Source organism: Rattus norvegicus, chromosome 19 (assembly GCF_021556685.1).
Source record: "Rattus norvegicus strain SHRSP/BbbUtx chromosome 19, alternate assembly SHRSP_T2T, whole genome shotgun sequence".
Lineage (NCBI taxonomy): Eukaryota > Metazoa > Chordata > Mammalia > Rodentia > Muridae > Rattus > Rattus norvegicus.
Window position 1 is genome coordinate 55,859,677 of NC_141552.1, and position 15,014 is coordinate 55,874,690.

Below are 15,014 nucleotides of genomic sequence, written 5' to 3' on the forward strand. Positions count from 1 at the left end.
ACCGCTTTGCAGGGTTGTCACCAACAGTAAAGCTGCACAAAACGCTTCAGCTGTGTCCTACCCTGAGTGACAAATTTTTTTGTGCTGAAGACATTTAAATTGATAACGTAGAGCACAGTTGCTTTGTGCTGTAGTCTGGATGCTCGCCTCCTCCAAGCCTTGCAGGTTGGAACCCTAATCTTTAAGGCTGTGGCCTTCTGGGCGTAGGGAATGCAGGGATATGATTGGGTTCAGGGTGTTCATGGCAATAAGACTAGTACATTTCTCAAAAAGACTCATGGGAGCTATGGGAGGTCCTCTGTCCTTTCTACCATGTGAGGATTTAGTAGAAAGACCGAATTCTACAGTGCAAGGTGTGGTCCTAAGCAGAGATTTAATCTGCCGGTCTTAACTTTAGACATTTTAGGCCCCAGAATTAGAATGATTGGAAATAGACTTCAAAGATAATTATTTGACACCTTCATATACATATATAGTAGATTTTAGTAATTTTCCACCCTCCTTCAGCTTTCTTATCTGTTTTTCTTTTCCACTAAATCATTTCTTCCTCCCAATAAGATGCCCTGCTTTCATATCTTCTGTCCCTGGGCGCTAGGTATGACCCATTGAGTCTAGAATTGCTTGCATGGGTCTGGGTAGGGTAGTCGCTGGAGCATATGCAACTTACCGGTGGCTAGAGCACTAAAGAAAATATTTGACAGTCCTTCTCCCAGCAACTATTAAGAGCTAATAGTCCCTGAGGGAGGACTGGGGCCTCATGAGTCCCCTCCTTCATCCATGATGAAATGTTGATGGGCAGGACCCAATCTTGTGTACCTTTGTGCCGGTAAACATAGCTGCAATAGAATTCAAGAACGGTGAATATGCAATATCCAGAGGATTTATTAATATTAATAATAACATTATTAATCATTATTATTTGCTGTGTATCCCTCTGTCCTCCGGCTCATAAACTTTTTCTGTTTACGATTTGAAAACCTTCCTTGAGCTTTGGAAAGCGTGGTCTATATATCCTGTCAGGGCCAATGACATCAGCATCATACATTCTAGGCATTTGACCAGTTACTGCGTTCTACATTCGCTCAGGACCACTGTAGTGGGACTCTTCTTTGGTGAAGGCCAAGTCCAGCACTAACAGGAGCATTTAGAAGACCAGTTGGGAAAAGACAATTATAGTAGTAGGCTCTCCTCTTGTGCCTCTGACTTACAGGACTGTGGAGCAGGCCTGGAATCAAACACAAAACAAACAAAACGAAAACAACCAAAAACAGAACAAACCCTCCCAAACAAAGCAACATCAACAAACCCACATGCACAAAACAGAAAAACAGACTTGGTGTGGGTTCCTCAGTTAGCTTGTGAGTACAGCCCAGTGGACTAAAAGACATTATTTCTTCTCCTTCTTAACCCTAGCAGACACTTCTAAGTTTATGTTCTTCCTGAAAACTTGTGAGATTAAATAGGAAGCTGTAAAGAGAAGGACTTCTTTCTGCCATAGGAAGGCGGCAGACTACAGGCTCGGACTTAGCCTTGCAGACCCATTAGCTGCTTTTCCTGTTACAGCAACCAAACTCCTAATGAGGCCACTCAAGGGGAGAGATTTGATTTGGCTTATGGTTTGCAGAACTACGACAGTATTCAGTGGAAGCCATGACTCTAGGCAGTTCTGTGGCTGAGGGAAAGGGTAGCAGTTGCTTGCTCATATCTTGGGAGACCAGAAAGAGAGACAGGCCATGAAGCAGAATTGTGCTGTAGACTCGAAGGTCTACACACCTCGGAACAGCCATTCCTCCAGCGAACCCACTCCTCTAAAACCTTTTGCTGTATTGAACAGCTGGAACCGGGAGCAAGCGTTCAACTGTGTGAGCCTGCGGGAGACTTTTCACGTTCTAATCGCAGTAGTGTGCACTTGAAATGCACACTCTAGGCTGCTTTCACCTGTGAGGTGAGAAAACCAATTTCCTGCAGTTCTGAGGTGCACCTAATGGACTCTGACTGTAAACCGAACTCTGAAGGAAGGGATAAATTTGTTAGTGCAATACATTTTTTTTTGAAGGAGTAAAGAAAAAGGAGAAATGTCATAATTAAAATTATGACCTCAAAAATAAACAAAAGGAAAACAAAAAGAGAGAAAAATGAGACATTTAAACCCATGTGTTTCTTGCTGGCAACTGGATCCCAGTATTTATAAACTGAGGCAGGAGGATGCTGAGTTTGAAGCCAGCCTTGGCTACACAGTGAGGCCCTGTCCTTCTTAAAGAACAAAACAAAACCAATGAAGAAATCTGTGTGCTTCTTTATGAATTTTGATGGTATGTAAAAAACATTTTTTTCATAACAGACTGAAGACTGTCTCGTAGGGATAGCTGATGCATTTAAAACTTGACAGTAAGCCTTGAAATTTTCATTTATAAGGTACTGCAGGATCAGACCTCCACCCTACAGACGTTCTGAAAAGTTTCTCTGTGAGCATTGAGTTAAAAAACCGAATCCTGGTTATTTGGGGATTTCACAAAGGTAAACAGGTTGGGCGGCAGAAAGCAAATGCTTTCTGTCTACTTTAGATGTGAAAAATAGTAACGTTATATTTTTCTAAATGACTTTGCAGTGGGAAGATGTTTTAAGGTCTCTGAGTGTTCCTAAAGGATGCTTCTGCCAGCCACAGCAACTGCCTGCCCTTCCTGTAGTAATGTCTTAATTTTTTAAAAAAAATATTAAAAAAAAGAAAACCGGCTATTTAAAAAACCTCACGTTCTACAGTCTTCAGCTTCAGGATTCTGTCAGAGAGAGAGAGAGAGCTGCTAAAATTTTTACTGTGCCAGGGAAGAGATTTGTATTACTTATGCAAATTATATATATTTTATATTTTCACTTCATGTTTAAAAATTTAAATAACCTAGGAGCCAATCAGGTAAAAAATCAAACACTGCTGTCCACAGGCATTCCCCGAGTCATTCACCCATCTGCTGTCACTGTCAGTGTGGAAATCTCTTCCTCCCTGTCCCTTACGCTGAGATCCTTGCAGTGCATCTATCTGAATGTGTGAAATTCTGTTAATTTTAGGGGGGAAATGTGGTGTCTTTTTGAAGGTCATTTAATTAATCATCCACCTGTTCACTTGGCAAGGGATTGTAAGTACAGATTACATTATTCTGCCAGTGGCACCCAGGAAATAGAATCAAGGATATGTGCTAAACTGATAGTGTCACTTTAGAATCCAGTATCTGGAGACCAGCATCTCAGCTATGCTTGCAAATGAGCTTGTTAACAGGCACACATACACATACACACACACATGCATGTGTGCACACATATGTATATGTGCCTAAGGTCACCATAACATGAATATACAGGCATGTATACACATATCAAGGTCTAGGGTATTCATGATCCAGGCAAACAGAAGATGTGTTCACACATGTACACACATCAGTGCCTGGGGTCATCATAACAGACGCATATACTTGTGTTCACATGCACACACACACATACCAATGCCTAGGGTCTGTGTGACACGTGCATATATGTTTATATGGTGTGTGCATGGGCTTACACACAAACACAGCCGTGCCTGTTGGCTGTACACTGAAAGATTTAATGTGGAGCTCAAGTTGGGGAAGACTACCCTGCCTCGACCCTCCTAAAAGAAAAATTCGACCACATGGATGTCCAAATTCCAGGTAGGTTCTCATGATCTACTCAGAAATGCAAACCACTAAGGTGGGCATGGTGGGATAACCTTTCTTACCTAATCCTTAGTAAAAATATTTTGACCAGTGAAACAGGAAACAGGCTGCAGCTTTCTGAAAGGGCTGATGGTCAGAGTTGAAGGATCAGTACGGTTGAATACTATTTTCCTATTATATTCGGGGAAACGGCTGCAGCCCAGGCAGGTACACAGCAGAACTGCACCAGTAAGCAACAGTGATGACGAAAAGTCCACGAAGAACATTCCCGGGGATCAAGTATGTCTGAGACACCTACTTTGAGGCAAACTGGATTTCACTGTAGCTGGAGGGACGCGTAGGATGGTTTAGTGGAGCACTCCTGCTAGCAGGGTACGATAAATAAGTCTGAAAAGGGGTAAACAGGAAAGGACCCTCCCTCCTGCAGAGGACGAGAAACCCAGAGAAGGAAGAACAGGAAAATCTGACGTTATCAAGAACAAGGCCGTCTCTGGTGGAGGCGGTAAGGAGAGCCGAAACAGGAAGTGACTGTACACAGTTGTCTTCCTTGCAACGAATAGCTTTAATCAGGACTGAGTCAGACCTTTTCAAGGAGAGTCAATGGGGCTACATCCCAGTGGTGATTGTTACATTTGATGAGGACTATGTTTGTTTGTTTTTTTCCCGAAAGCAGTGGGATGAGGTTCTGCACTCCTCCAGTCCAAATCTTGCTGGCTGGTCACCAGGGAAACCATTGAGAGTCTAGGTATGGACGGGGGCAGGACACAAGAATGAGTTTTAAGACCAGGTTTTGATGACCGTTCTGATGGGAACATGCTTTGTGAGACTGGATGGTGGTAGTAGAGACGGTAAGCCATGTTGTCTCAGTGACCATGCACCCATCAACAAGTAAGTGAGGGGAAGAGGTTATTTTTGGTTTATGGCTTGAGAGTTAAGTCCATCATGGAGGGGACACTGTGGCAGCCAGAGCCTCGGTCAGGAAGCAGAGTTTGACAGACCCCACAGAGCTGAGCTTGGTTTCTCCACTTGACACTTCTATTCAGGGGAGGGTCCCAACCCATCCCGGGTCTCACCCACACTGACAGTCAGTCTTTCTTCCTGGAAAACCATCTCACGGATGCGCGCCAACGTTTGTTTCTTAGCTGGTGCCAAATACAGTCGAGTAGAAGAAGAGGATTAGCTCGCACAGGTGCCAGGTTTCAGATTTAATTTGCAGGTAGAAATGTACAGCTGTGGAAAAGCGTGTGGCCTGCCAGCCCGAAAACCGGGAGAACGGGATGCTGACGGAACAGGAGAAACGCACCGATCACTCAGGGAGTTAACGGCAGTTGATTTCAAAACCCGCAACATTATTTTAAAAGAATGTAGTAGAAAAATACTTTGGTAAATAGTACTACCAATTAGCAATACTGGAACCTGCTGCCTGCCTCTTAGCCTTCCCGGCTGGTCCCTTGTTGATTGAGTAGCTTTAAGGAGACGAGCATCATCAGCCTGCATAGGAAATAGCATCTTTCCTATGTCATTCCTACATATACAAATTAGGATAGTGTAACCAAAAAGAAAGGAAGAATTGGAGGGGGGGGTGGAAAAGAAATAATGATGAAATATGAGTGATGGGAAAGGTTTCTCTTTCACACTGATTTCTTCATTTGCAAAGTCCCATGATGTGGCAGATAAACAGACCTCCGGGCTGGAGGTATGACTCAGCACATAAGAACACTGGCTGCTCTTGTGGATGTCACATATATGGTTCCCGGCCCCCATAGGGACTCTTACAACGGAAATTCCAATTTCAGTGGATCTGGTGCCCTCTTCTGCATTTCCCAAGCACCAGCCATGTACACGGCTTGCGAACCTACACACAGACACGTATAAAATAAAAATAAAGAAATCTTTAAAAGCGTTTTAAGTAGCCAGGGTTTCGAGTTCTATGAATGTTGCCAGGAAGTGATACATGAGCGAATGTGCCCTAATACTGCGGAAGGAACATAGGCTTACTCAGGGTAATGGTTTTGCAGACGCCAGTGATTTTTTTCTCACCTTCCTGACCTTTAATTTCCTCATCTGCAATTTGACTGTGCTGGCTTAGCATCATTCCAAAGGTCTCTCTCGTTTTCCAGAGCCAGAGTCTGTAAGTCTAATCGCAGGTCTTTCCAAATTCTCATTGCTTCCAGTATCCCTTTATGGCTCTGGACAAGTCTGAGGCAGTCTGCTGATGAAGCTTAGCGACTCTTATAGAGTGTGGTTCCTACTTGGGGGAGGCTTTTGTTTATGCTAATGAGGGAGCCGAGAAAGCGCAGTAGCTGAAACAGGTGAGCAATTTCTTTGCTGAATCAGGTAATAGTTTTTCAATACTGAGAGATTATTTTCTCGCCTTCTGCACGCTAAGATTGCAGCGCTGGCAAGCCACTGGCGCGCGCACGCTTTTACGTTTAATCCGTGTTTTGCCGAAGCAATTTTTATCGAGGGTATCGTCGCTGAAAGCTGCTTTAATGGGCGCGATTGTAATTTAAAACTTCTCCTAATACAAAGAAACGGAGGTAACAGTCACTTTGTGCATGGAGAGACAAAACGGTTCATCTGATTTCCTTAAAGAAAGTGGCACTTTTCACAGAGGGGGGAAAAAAGGGAAAAGGCTGGCTTTGCACACAGGCCTTCATTCCGGGTGATACTCACAGTCTCCAGATACCAAGAGATCCTTCTTTTCCTTTTCTTCCAGGGTTTTTCTGGAAACGCGAACGCGGACAGCGTCGTGTACTATAGACTCCAGCCTTCAATCAAAGCCAGGTTTCTGCGCTTCATTCCTCTGGAATGGAACCCGAAGGGCAGAATCGCGATGCGCATCGAGGTGTTCGGGTGTGCATACCGTAAGTGTTTCGTTTACCCCACGGATGGCAATAGGTATCAAAGGCGGTGCTTGAAAAGCCAAACGGTACCCTGAAATCAACTCTGTCCGTATGAAGAAAGACGCCGGACGGGAAAGATTTCAGCGCAAGACGACTCTTGGGACCACAATGTGCTAATTTTTATAGGAGTGTTCAACTTTTACATTTTAATTCAGGGATGAAGTAAGTGTGTGTGTGCGTGTTTGTGTGTGTGTGTGTGTGTGTGTGTGTGTGTGTGTACATTACAAAGCTATCATTACTAAAGCAGTCTGAGTATTTGAATATTGCATCTTCCCCAGTATACTTGAAGCTTCATGTTGGGACCCCGTCTTTTAAGAAAGGAGAAAAAGCTGTGTGGTGGTGGTGCCCACTTAGCACTTGGGGGGCAGAAACACGTGGATCTCTATGAGTTCAAGGCCAGGCTGCTCTACAGAGAGAGTTCCAGGACAGCCGGGACTACACAGAGAAACCCTGTCCCAAAAAGAAAAGAGGTGTTAGGCCATTTAGTATGTAGGACCAGCCAGCTTGTACGAAAGCTGAGTCTTTTTCTCTGTAGCCTAAAAAATAGTATCCCAAGGAACTCATTTTTAAATATGCTGTGCCCTCAGAATAAATTAAAAGAGACAGGGAAGACCTCTGCCAGAATATAAATGTCTTTGAAGTGATTTCACATAAAAAAAAGAAAAGAAAAGTAGAAACCACAGATTTCACTTAGGTTCCCCCTAATGAGGCATCTTATTACATGTTTTTGTTTGTTTATTTATTTGTTTTTTTTTCCTGTGGGGAAGAGACTGAGAATAATGACACTGAGCTGGGACTCAGCTCTACCCACCGACTCCTATAAAATGAAGATGCTTGTAAGCCACACATTTTCTCTAACTTCTCCTGTAGAAGAGTAAAAGTCAAAGGCACTGTTCCTAAGACTCTTGCCTTCATAGATACAGAAGAACGTCAGATGCTGTGTCATGGCGTCATGTGTGAAATGTCTAGAAGTAAAATTTAGGTAGATGTGATAAAAATTGAAAAGCTTAATTAGACTGTTGTTTTCTGTTTGACTTGATGACTTACATACTCTACCAGCTGTTCATAGATGACTTGGAAATATATTTTAAGCATGACAGGGATATAGTTTACTGGTGTGGAGCTTGCCTAGTATGTGCAATGCCTTGGGTTTGATCTTCAGGGGTGAAAATTATAGGCAGCCAAGATAATTCATGAGTTAGTGAGTTTAAAAATTTCCCAGGATCTTAAAGACTTTCCTGAGTGATTCTAAAGTTTATAGCAAGGTAGAATGGTGCACATGTGGAGGTCAGAGACAAACTCTCAGGACCCAGTTCTCTCTTTCCTTCCACATAGGTCCTAAGGTTCAAACTTAGGTTGTCAGGCTTGGCAGCAAGTACCTTTACCCAGTGAGCCCTATTTTTCACATTTTTAAAACCACCTTCTCCACATTGTGTCTAATACATGTGCCTACTAAAGTTATAGACTCACGCCGTCCTGTGATTATTTCATGGAAAATGGCTACTGTGAGACCCACATGCACTTTTATTGCCCTCTGCCCCAACAAGTTAGAGCAACAACCGATTATGAAGAGATGCCCGGTGCGTGGAAAATCCGTATTAAAGAGCCTGGTCTATTTTAATGTCAGCGAACCTGAAGTTGTCTCCTGAGCAATGAGTGAAGCAGAAGCTAAATTTTATGGCATCAAAGAGAAAGTATAAATTTTAGATAATGTTGGGCCCTGCAGTTGTGAGCACATTTATAGATCCAGAGAAGAGATGGATGGAAGGAAGAAGTCATGGAAGACCGGAAGGGAAAAAGAGAGTTAAGCCTTTGATGATTAGATGAGGGGATTGTATGTGTTCCAAAGGCAAACGCAGGGGTGCAAGTAAAATCAGAAAATTGCTGGGTGCATGTATTTAGCATGCCCTAAGGGGTGGAGGTTAGACCACAGGAGGTCGTGTTCATAATTTTGAGTGTTTTGCCTCATCATTTGTTCTTAGTCTGCACTTAAAAGTCCTTGTCTATAATCTTGAGTAAGGATCCTGACTTTGTAGCCCATGGTCTTTTTTTATTGCTTGACCACAGAATAAAAATATCCAACTATTTAGCCACACTGAAACTAATTTCTGTTGCTGCGACATGCCATGATTTCATGATATTTCTAGCCCGAGGGGTTTTGCATGGTGCTGATAGCAATTGCTCCATACTCTGCCTTCTTTCTCCCACCCAGATAATTACCTTTCCCCAGCGAGTAATAGGTGTTCTCAACTTCCCTGATAGGCCACTTTCAGACCTCGGGATGTCACGAAGCAGTCTTTCTTCTCCACAGTGTGTACTCATTGTCCTGCTTCACAACAGGTTCCTCTTTCTGTCAATCAGTCTTCCCGGTAGACAGAAGAGTGAACAGAGGCATTTTGATGATGCTTTCCACATCCTCTAAGCAGCATGTCCAACCTCTAACAGTGAGGAACGGGGCATAGGGAGAACCACATGAGAAGACTTGATGAGAAGAAATGTAGAAAAGCACTGAGCTATGGTATCTAATGGCTTAAATATTGACTACGTGAGAGGAAATTATGGGGTTTATTCATTGAAGAGAACATGAGTCAATCATTATGAAGCTCACACTAACTTAAAAAAAAATAGAAGTGCACATTTAATCATGCCCTAAACCCTGAAAGCTGGAGTTATACACTGTGAGCTAGCTTCTGTTATTCTAATAGACATGAAACCATCAACCTAAGAGGGGGAAAGGGTTGCTTTGGTTCATTGGGAGTTTGGTTCACAATCTATTGGCTTGTTGATTTGGGGCCTGGGGTAAAGCTGTACTTTGCTGCAACAGCATGTAGTCAAGCTGCTCATCTCATAGTTGGGGCGTGAATAAAAGAGAGAAAAGGCAGAGAGTTCACAGTGTCTTTTGAAGCATGTGAAACACTGGCTATTAGACTGTATTACTTAATGTTTCCGCCTGTATTAGGAGCAAGCCTTGACTACGAAGACCTTCAGAGGACACTTAAAATCCAGAGTATAACAGTGTCATCACTAGATTACAGCTTACCACGGGTGAAAATAATACTTGTCTTAGTCACTGTTTTATTGCTGTGAAGAGACACCATGACCATGGCAACTCTTATAAAAAGTATTTATGTAATTGTGGGCTTGCTTACAGCCCCACAGGTTTAGCCAATTAACATCATGGCAGGGGCATGGCAAGAGCATAACAGCTCTAATGGCACTGGAACAGTAGCTGAGAACTGCATCCTGATCCTCAAGCAGAGAAAGCACTGGGCCAAATGTAGGTTTTCAAAACCTCAAAGCCCACCTTCTGTGATGCACTTACTCCAACAAGGCCACACCTTCTAATCCTTCTCAAAAGATGCCACTTCCTGGACTAAATGTTCAAATGTATGGGTCAATGGGGGACAATTTTACTCAAACTACTATAATAAAGAAAGAAAAGATAGTAATTTTTCTGCTTTAAGGATTCTATCTCTTCAATCATGTGCCTAGCTAGGACAGAAAATTAAAAGCCGTTCATTTATGAAAAAAGAAAGTTGTAATTGAATTGAACCCATATGCATTGAGCAAGTTTCTCATGATAACTGCTGAAAGTTTGACCAGGTAACTTAGACACAGCTCCTCGTCTAACTGCTCCTCCATAAGACATTGCTGAAGGATCCTATTTTGTGTCAGAAAAGGAAGCCAGCATCTAGTGGGCCTAAATTCTCTCATTCTTTGTAAAGCTTCTATATGGTCCTAATATTTTTCCTTGGCAAGTAATATTCTATCAATGCTGCCACGCAACTAGCATTACAATGCTAGAAGAAAGAAGAAAATGATGAAAATCTTCAGAAGTGTGTGCAAAGAATTCAGAAGTAATTGAGCAGGCTCCTACCATCCCACAACAGAAACATTTGGCATCAGGGGAGGAGGTATTTACAGGACTTTAAAACATATCAAGTATATGTAAAGGAAGGGTTTCATGACAGTGTTTGTTTTTAAGGTTTATTTTTAGTTTTGAAAATTATATGTACATGCATTTCAATGTGCATGTGAGCACAGTGTCCATGGAAGCCAGAAGAGGAAGTTGGACCCTTTGGAGCTGGAGATACAGGTGTTTGCTAGGTGTTAGATGCGGATGTGGGGACCAAATTTGGAACTTCAGCAAGAAGGCAATAACTTTTAACTGTCAAGACATTTCTATAGCTCATGCTTTTAATAATATACTACCTTCTCTCTCTCATATAATATATATATATATATATTAGTTTAATGGTGACTCTGTGTGTGTGTGTGTGTGTGTGTGCGTGCGCGCGCGCGCATGTGCGTGTACATATTGGAGGATAATTTGTGAGAAATAATTCCCTCATTCTACCATGTGGGTCCCATGGACTGAAATCAGGTCATTGGGTCATCAGGTCATCAGGTTTGGCAGGAAGCCCTTTACCTACTATCTCACTGGTCCCATGATAATAATTTTTAACAGCCCTATTAGTCACATATGAGAGACATTAAGGTGCCAATTTCTTATTTTGAAATGTAATAAAATAAAACCTATGTTTCTTTCGTAATCTTCAGAATATTCTGTAATATGAAGTTATCAAATATAACACGGAATGTTTCTTTTTTTCCTTTTAACTAGGAATTAATATTAAAAATATTATAGTATTAAAAACATGCCCATTTGGCGACCTTGGATAAATGAATGGATTACAGTAATTACAAATGTTTGAAGAAAGGATGAATGACTTCGTTTTTGGTATGTTGAGTAAGAAGAGCGTTTATTGGGTTGACATAGTGCCCATAACAAGTAAACATACTAGATAGATTTTTTTTTTATAAACTGCCTCAGAGCTCTGAAATTCATTTAAAAGCAGGTAGAAACTTGAAAGCATTGGATTCTATAAAGCCAAGAAGCACATTCCAGGAGATTCATAATCAACTGGCAATTTTCTAAGGACAAGTGGAACGTTTATCAGTCATTGCAGACTTGGGAGACAGAGGCCAGAGTTCCAGGTTTCCAGAGAGGCCAGAAATTGAGAAGGGAAATCCAAATAAAGGTTATCAATGGAGAGCTCAAGCTCCCTCCACCCCAGTCCTTGGTTGATTTTTGGTTGACCTAGGATGTCATACCCAGGAGACAGCGGGAGATGCAGAGGATACAGTTTTAGAGACTTAGCATCCATGTAATATTCAGAAGGCCACTCTTGCAGCTCATGCTCTTCCAGGTAGAGGAGCAGTTGAACACATTGAGCTTTGAACTGGAAGACCATAGTGACACTGACTGGAAAGCCCTGGCCATACTTGAGGATCAATGGTTAACTCCTAAGAGGAAGAAAAAAAAAGCCCCAAATACAGAAACTCACAGGCAGGTCATCCTATGGTCAGGGTGACCTTCTTAGAACAGTACTTCCTGTTGGCTATTTTAATTTCCTTCCTCTATGTCAACCCTGCAGTCTTCTCTGCCTTCCAAGGGGACTCATTCACTATCTTTCATTTCCTTGCCTGACCTCCATTCACATATGTGTTTAGCTTAGATATCTTATCAGCAGAGATGTACCTCGCTGCCAATGTAATTTAAATGTATCTACTCCAATCCTTTCTGTAACTCCGCTTTCACATATTAATAATTTTGAAAGTACTTCTACACTTGGTAAGTAGATTAGTGTCCTTCCCTTTAGATTGGGGGACTGATGAGGACAGGATGTGATCACTGTTCATATGGTGGCTTCCATGGTGACACGTGGCATAATCTATGTGCAATAATAACAATTGACAAATAGATGGATGAAAAGTATTTTTATATAGTTTCTAGAGAGATGGCTCTGTAGTTAAGAACATGTCCAGCTCCTTCAGAAGGTCCAACTTCCCTTTCCTGCATCCATAATCAGGAGACACATAGTCACCTGTAATTCCACTTCCAGGCATCTGGTATCCTCTCTCGCCATAGAGGACACTGCATACGTGCATAAACCTAACACAGACATATACACATATTTAAAAATGAATCTTTAAAGATATTTTCATGTAAAGGAAATAATGAGATCGTTCATGAAAGCAAATCCGTTATATGCAGAACGTAATAGAGACACCACCGAGATGAATGAATGATTGTAGCTGTTCTTATCAAAATGGTATGACTGCCATCCAGGTTGGGACGCTGTGGTACTTCTGTTTGATCTCCAGAGAACTTGGTAATATGAAGCATGACATTTGATCTCTTCACCTTTCATGTTAAGGACAAAAGTATTTAGGTGACTTAGGCAACTTACTAGAAGTTACCAATAAAACCAGAGACTGAAACACAACTTGGATCTTCCCACAAGCCACGAAAATGGCCTCGCCAGAGCAAATGCTCCCAGTTTCATCCACCCAGAAAGTCAGTGTCATTGGATATTTAAGCACGGACATCATGCTCAGCACCTCAACCTCTCACTGACTTTACCTCCATTTATTTAAAGCCATGGCAGAGGAGTCATCGTGTTTTGTGGTTCTGTGTAGAGCTTGCTGCCATCCCTCCTTCCGTTTTATGATATTCATTTGAGTTGTTTTAGAAGTAGGAGTCCCTTAAATCATCCTTGGCTCCTTTGTGCTTCTATGCAAAAATAGTATAACCCATTTCCTGTTGATTTCTTGAGTGCTTGGTCTCCAACCTGATTCAGTAATGCGGGTCTCAAGTGCCTATCCATCACCCTGCTGCTTGAATATCTCACTATGTAATAGTTGAATGGTGACTCCATTTGATTTATACTCCTTAGTTTAGTAATTCATGGGTAATAATTCTCACATAAAGAAACAGTATGATTGCTGTTAAAAGCTGACTTCACTTTTAACCAAAAAGCACTTGGCCTCTAGCCCCTTAATCTAGCTCATAGAAGGTCTGTATTAATTTTATTCTTTGATCTTTAAAGATAAAACTCTTTTAGTGGTGGGTGTGTGTGTGCATCTCTCTCTCTCTCTCTCTCTCTCTCTGTGTGTGTGTGTGTGTGTGTGTGTGTGTGTGTGTCTGAATATATTCACAACTGGTTACTGATGCCCTTGGAGGCCAAAGGTGGGTGTCAGATACTCCTGGATTTGTAGTTAGTCATGAGAAGCCTGATATGGTGTCAGTGATTCAAAACAGGGTCTTCTGCAACAAGTTTTAAATGCTGAGACATCTTTCCATCCCCTAAAGATAAAATTCTTATTTGATTTATATTTTGGAGGGCAATTCTACCCTAAATGAACAGAAGACTTAATTATCTTTTTCAAGAAGAATCCTTTCTTGACCTTTAAATAAAATTAATTTTCTCTTATTGAAGGAATGATTTTCCAGTTCATGCATTTTCTATTCCAATCTTTCTCTTTTAAGTTTTTAGTCATCTGTCCTCATCAATAATGCTATGATTCATAGCGTAACTCGCAGAATCAATTTATCCTGAAGTATCTTTCAGGGAAAAAAATCTTTCCTACCTCTGCAGCTTTCTTCAAGAACCAATCGTAGTATAAATAAATAAAATGTGTTCATTTTCCCCAGTACGATTCAGTAGGCCATGAGGTTATTTGATTTCAGAAAATAGGCCTCTGTATCCTACCTGTTCTTCTGGTCAGATCTTCTTGATGCCATCACCCACGTCAGCCTCATGAGGGGAACCTGGGTTCTTGGGTCTCAAGTTAGGAGTCCACAGCTTCTGATTCAGTGGCAACCTGGAAGAGCTCAAGGTTTATGGAGTACTCAAGAAAGAAATTATCCAGTTTGCTTATTTAAAAAATAATTAAAAACTACTTAGTGTGTTTCTCTGTGTGTGTACTGTGGCACGCTCACGGACAAAGGTCAATTGGGCAGGCGTCAGTTCTTTCCAAGTCAGTTCTGGAGATTAAATGTGGGTCATTGGAATTTGCAGAATCTTCATCTACTGAGCCATCTTGTTGGTCCAGTTTGTTTTATTATGACCGGGCCAAAGAGCTCCATTTAAAGTCACCCTCTTAGGTTTCTGTGGCTGTTCCTGTTGTGAGTAATCCAGCTGGGGTCGGGGGGAAAATTGCTTTCAAAAGTGACAGTCCTTTAAGATTAGAATGCTCACACTTTCGCAGCCGGACTGGATGTAGGGGTTAGGCAGGGAGAGTCAGCCCTAGGAGAGTAGCTCAGAATGGTAAGAGTCTTTGCACGGGAAAGTGTGGGCAGGCAGAGAGAGTGTCTGCTGTGCAAGCAGGTGAGGCGTCTCTGCAGCTCAGCTGACACCCTTCGCAGAGGATATTGTAGGTCGGCTGTCTCGCGCATCTTAGACAGCGCTGGGGACGTCGCCCTGATGCAGAAGCAAAGCTCTGAACAAAAGCATGCGTAATTGCCTCTCAGGCATGTGTGTCTTCTCACAGATGGTGAGGTTTTTTTTTTTTTTGAAACATATAAAGAAGTGTGCACTGTTTTCACGCGATGCTTCATCTGCCTCTGTGCTTGCAG

General features: G+C 42.0%; 1 protein-coding gene across 1 annotated transcript in view; it reads left to right on the forward strand.

The window, feature by feature from the left end:
* Cntnap4 (contactin associated protein family member 4) overlaps positions 1-15,014 on the forward strand; it is a 278,839-nt gene that overhangs the window by 143,205 nt on the left and 120,620 nt on the right. Inside the window, 1 exon segment of the mRNA NM_001107432.1 lies at positions 6,406-6,553. Coding sequence (NP_001100902.1) covers positions 6,406-6,553 — 148 coding nt within the window.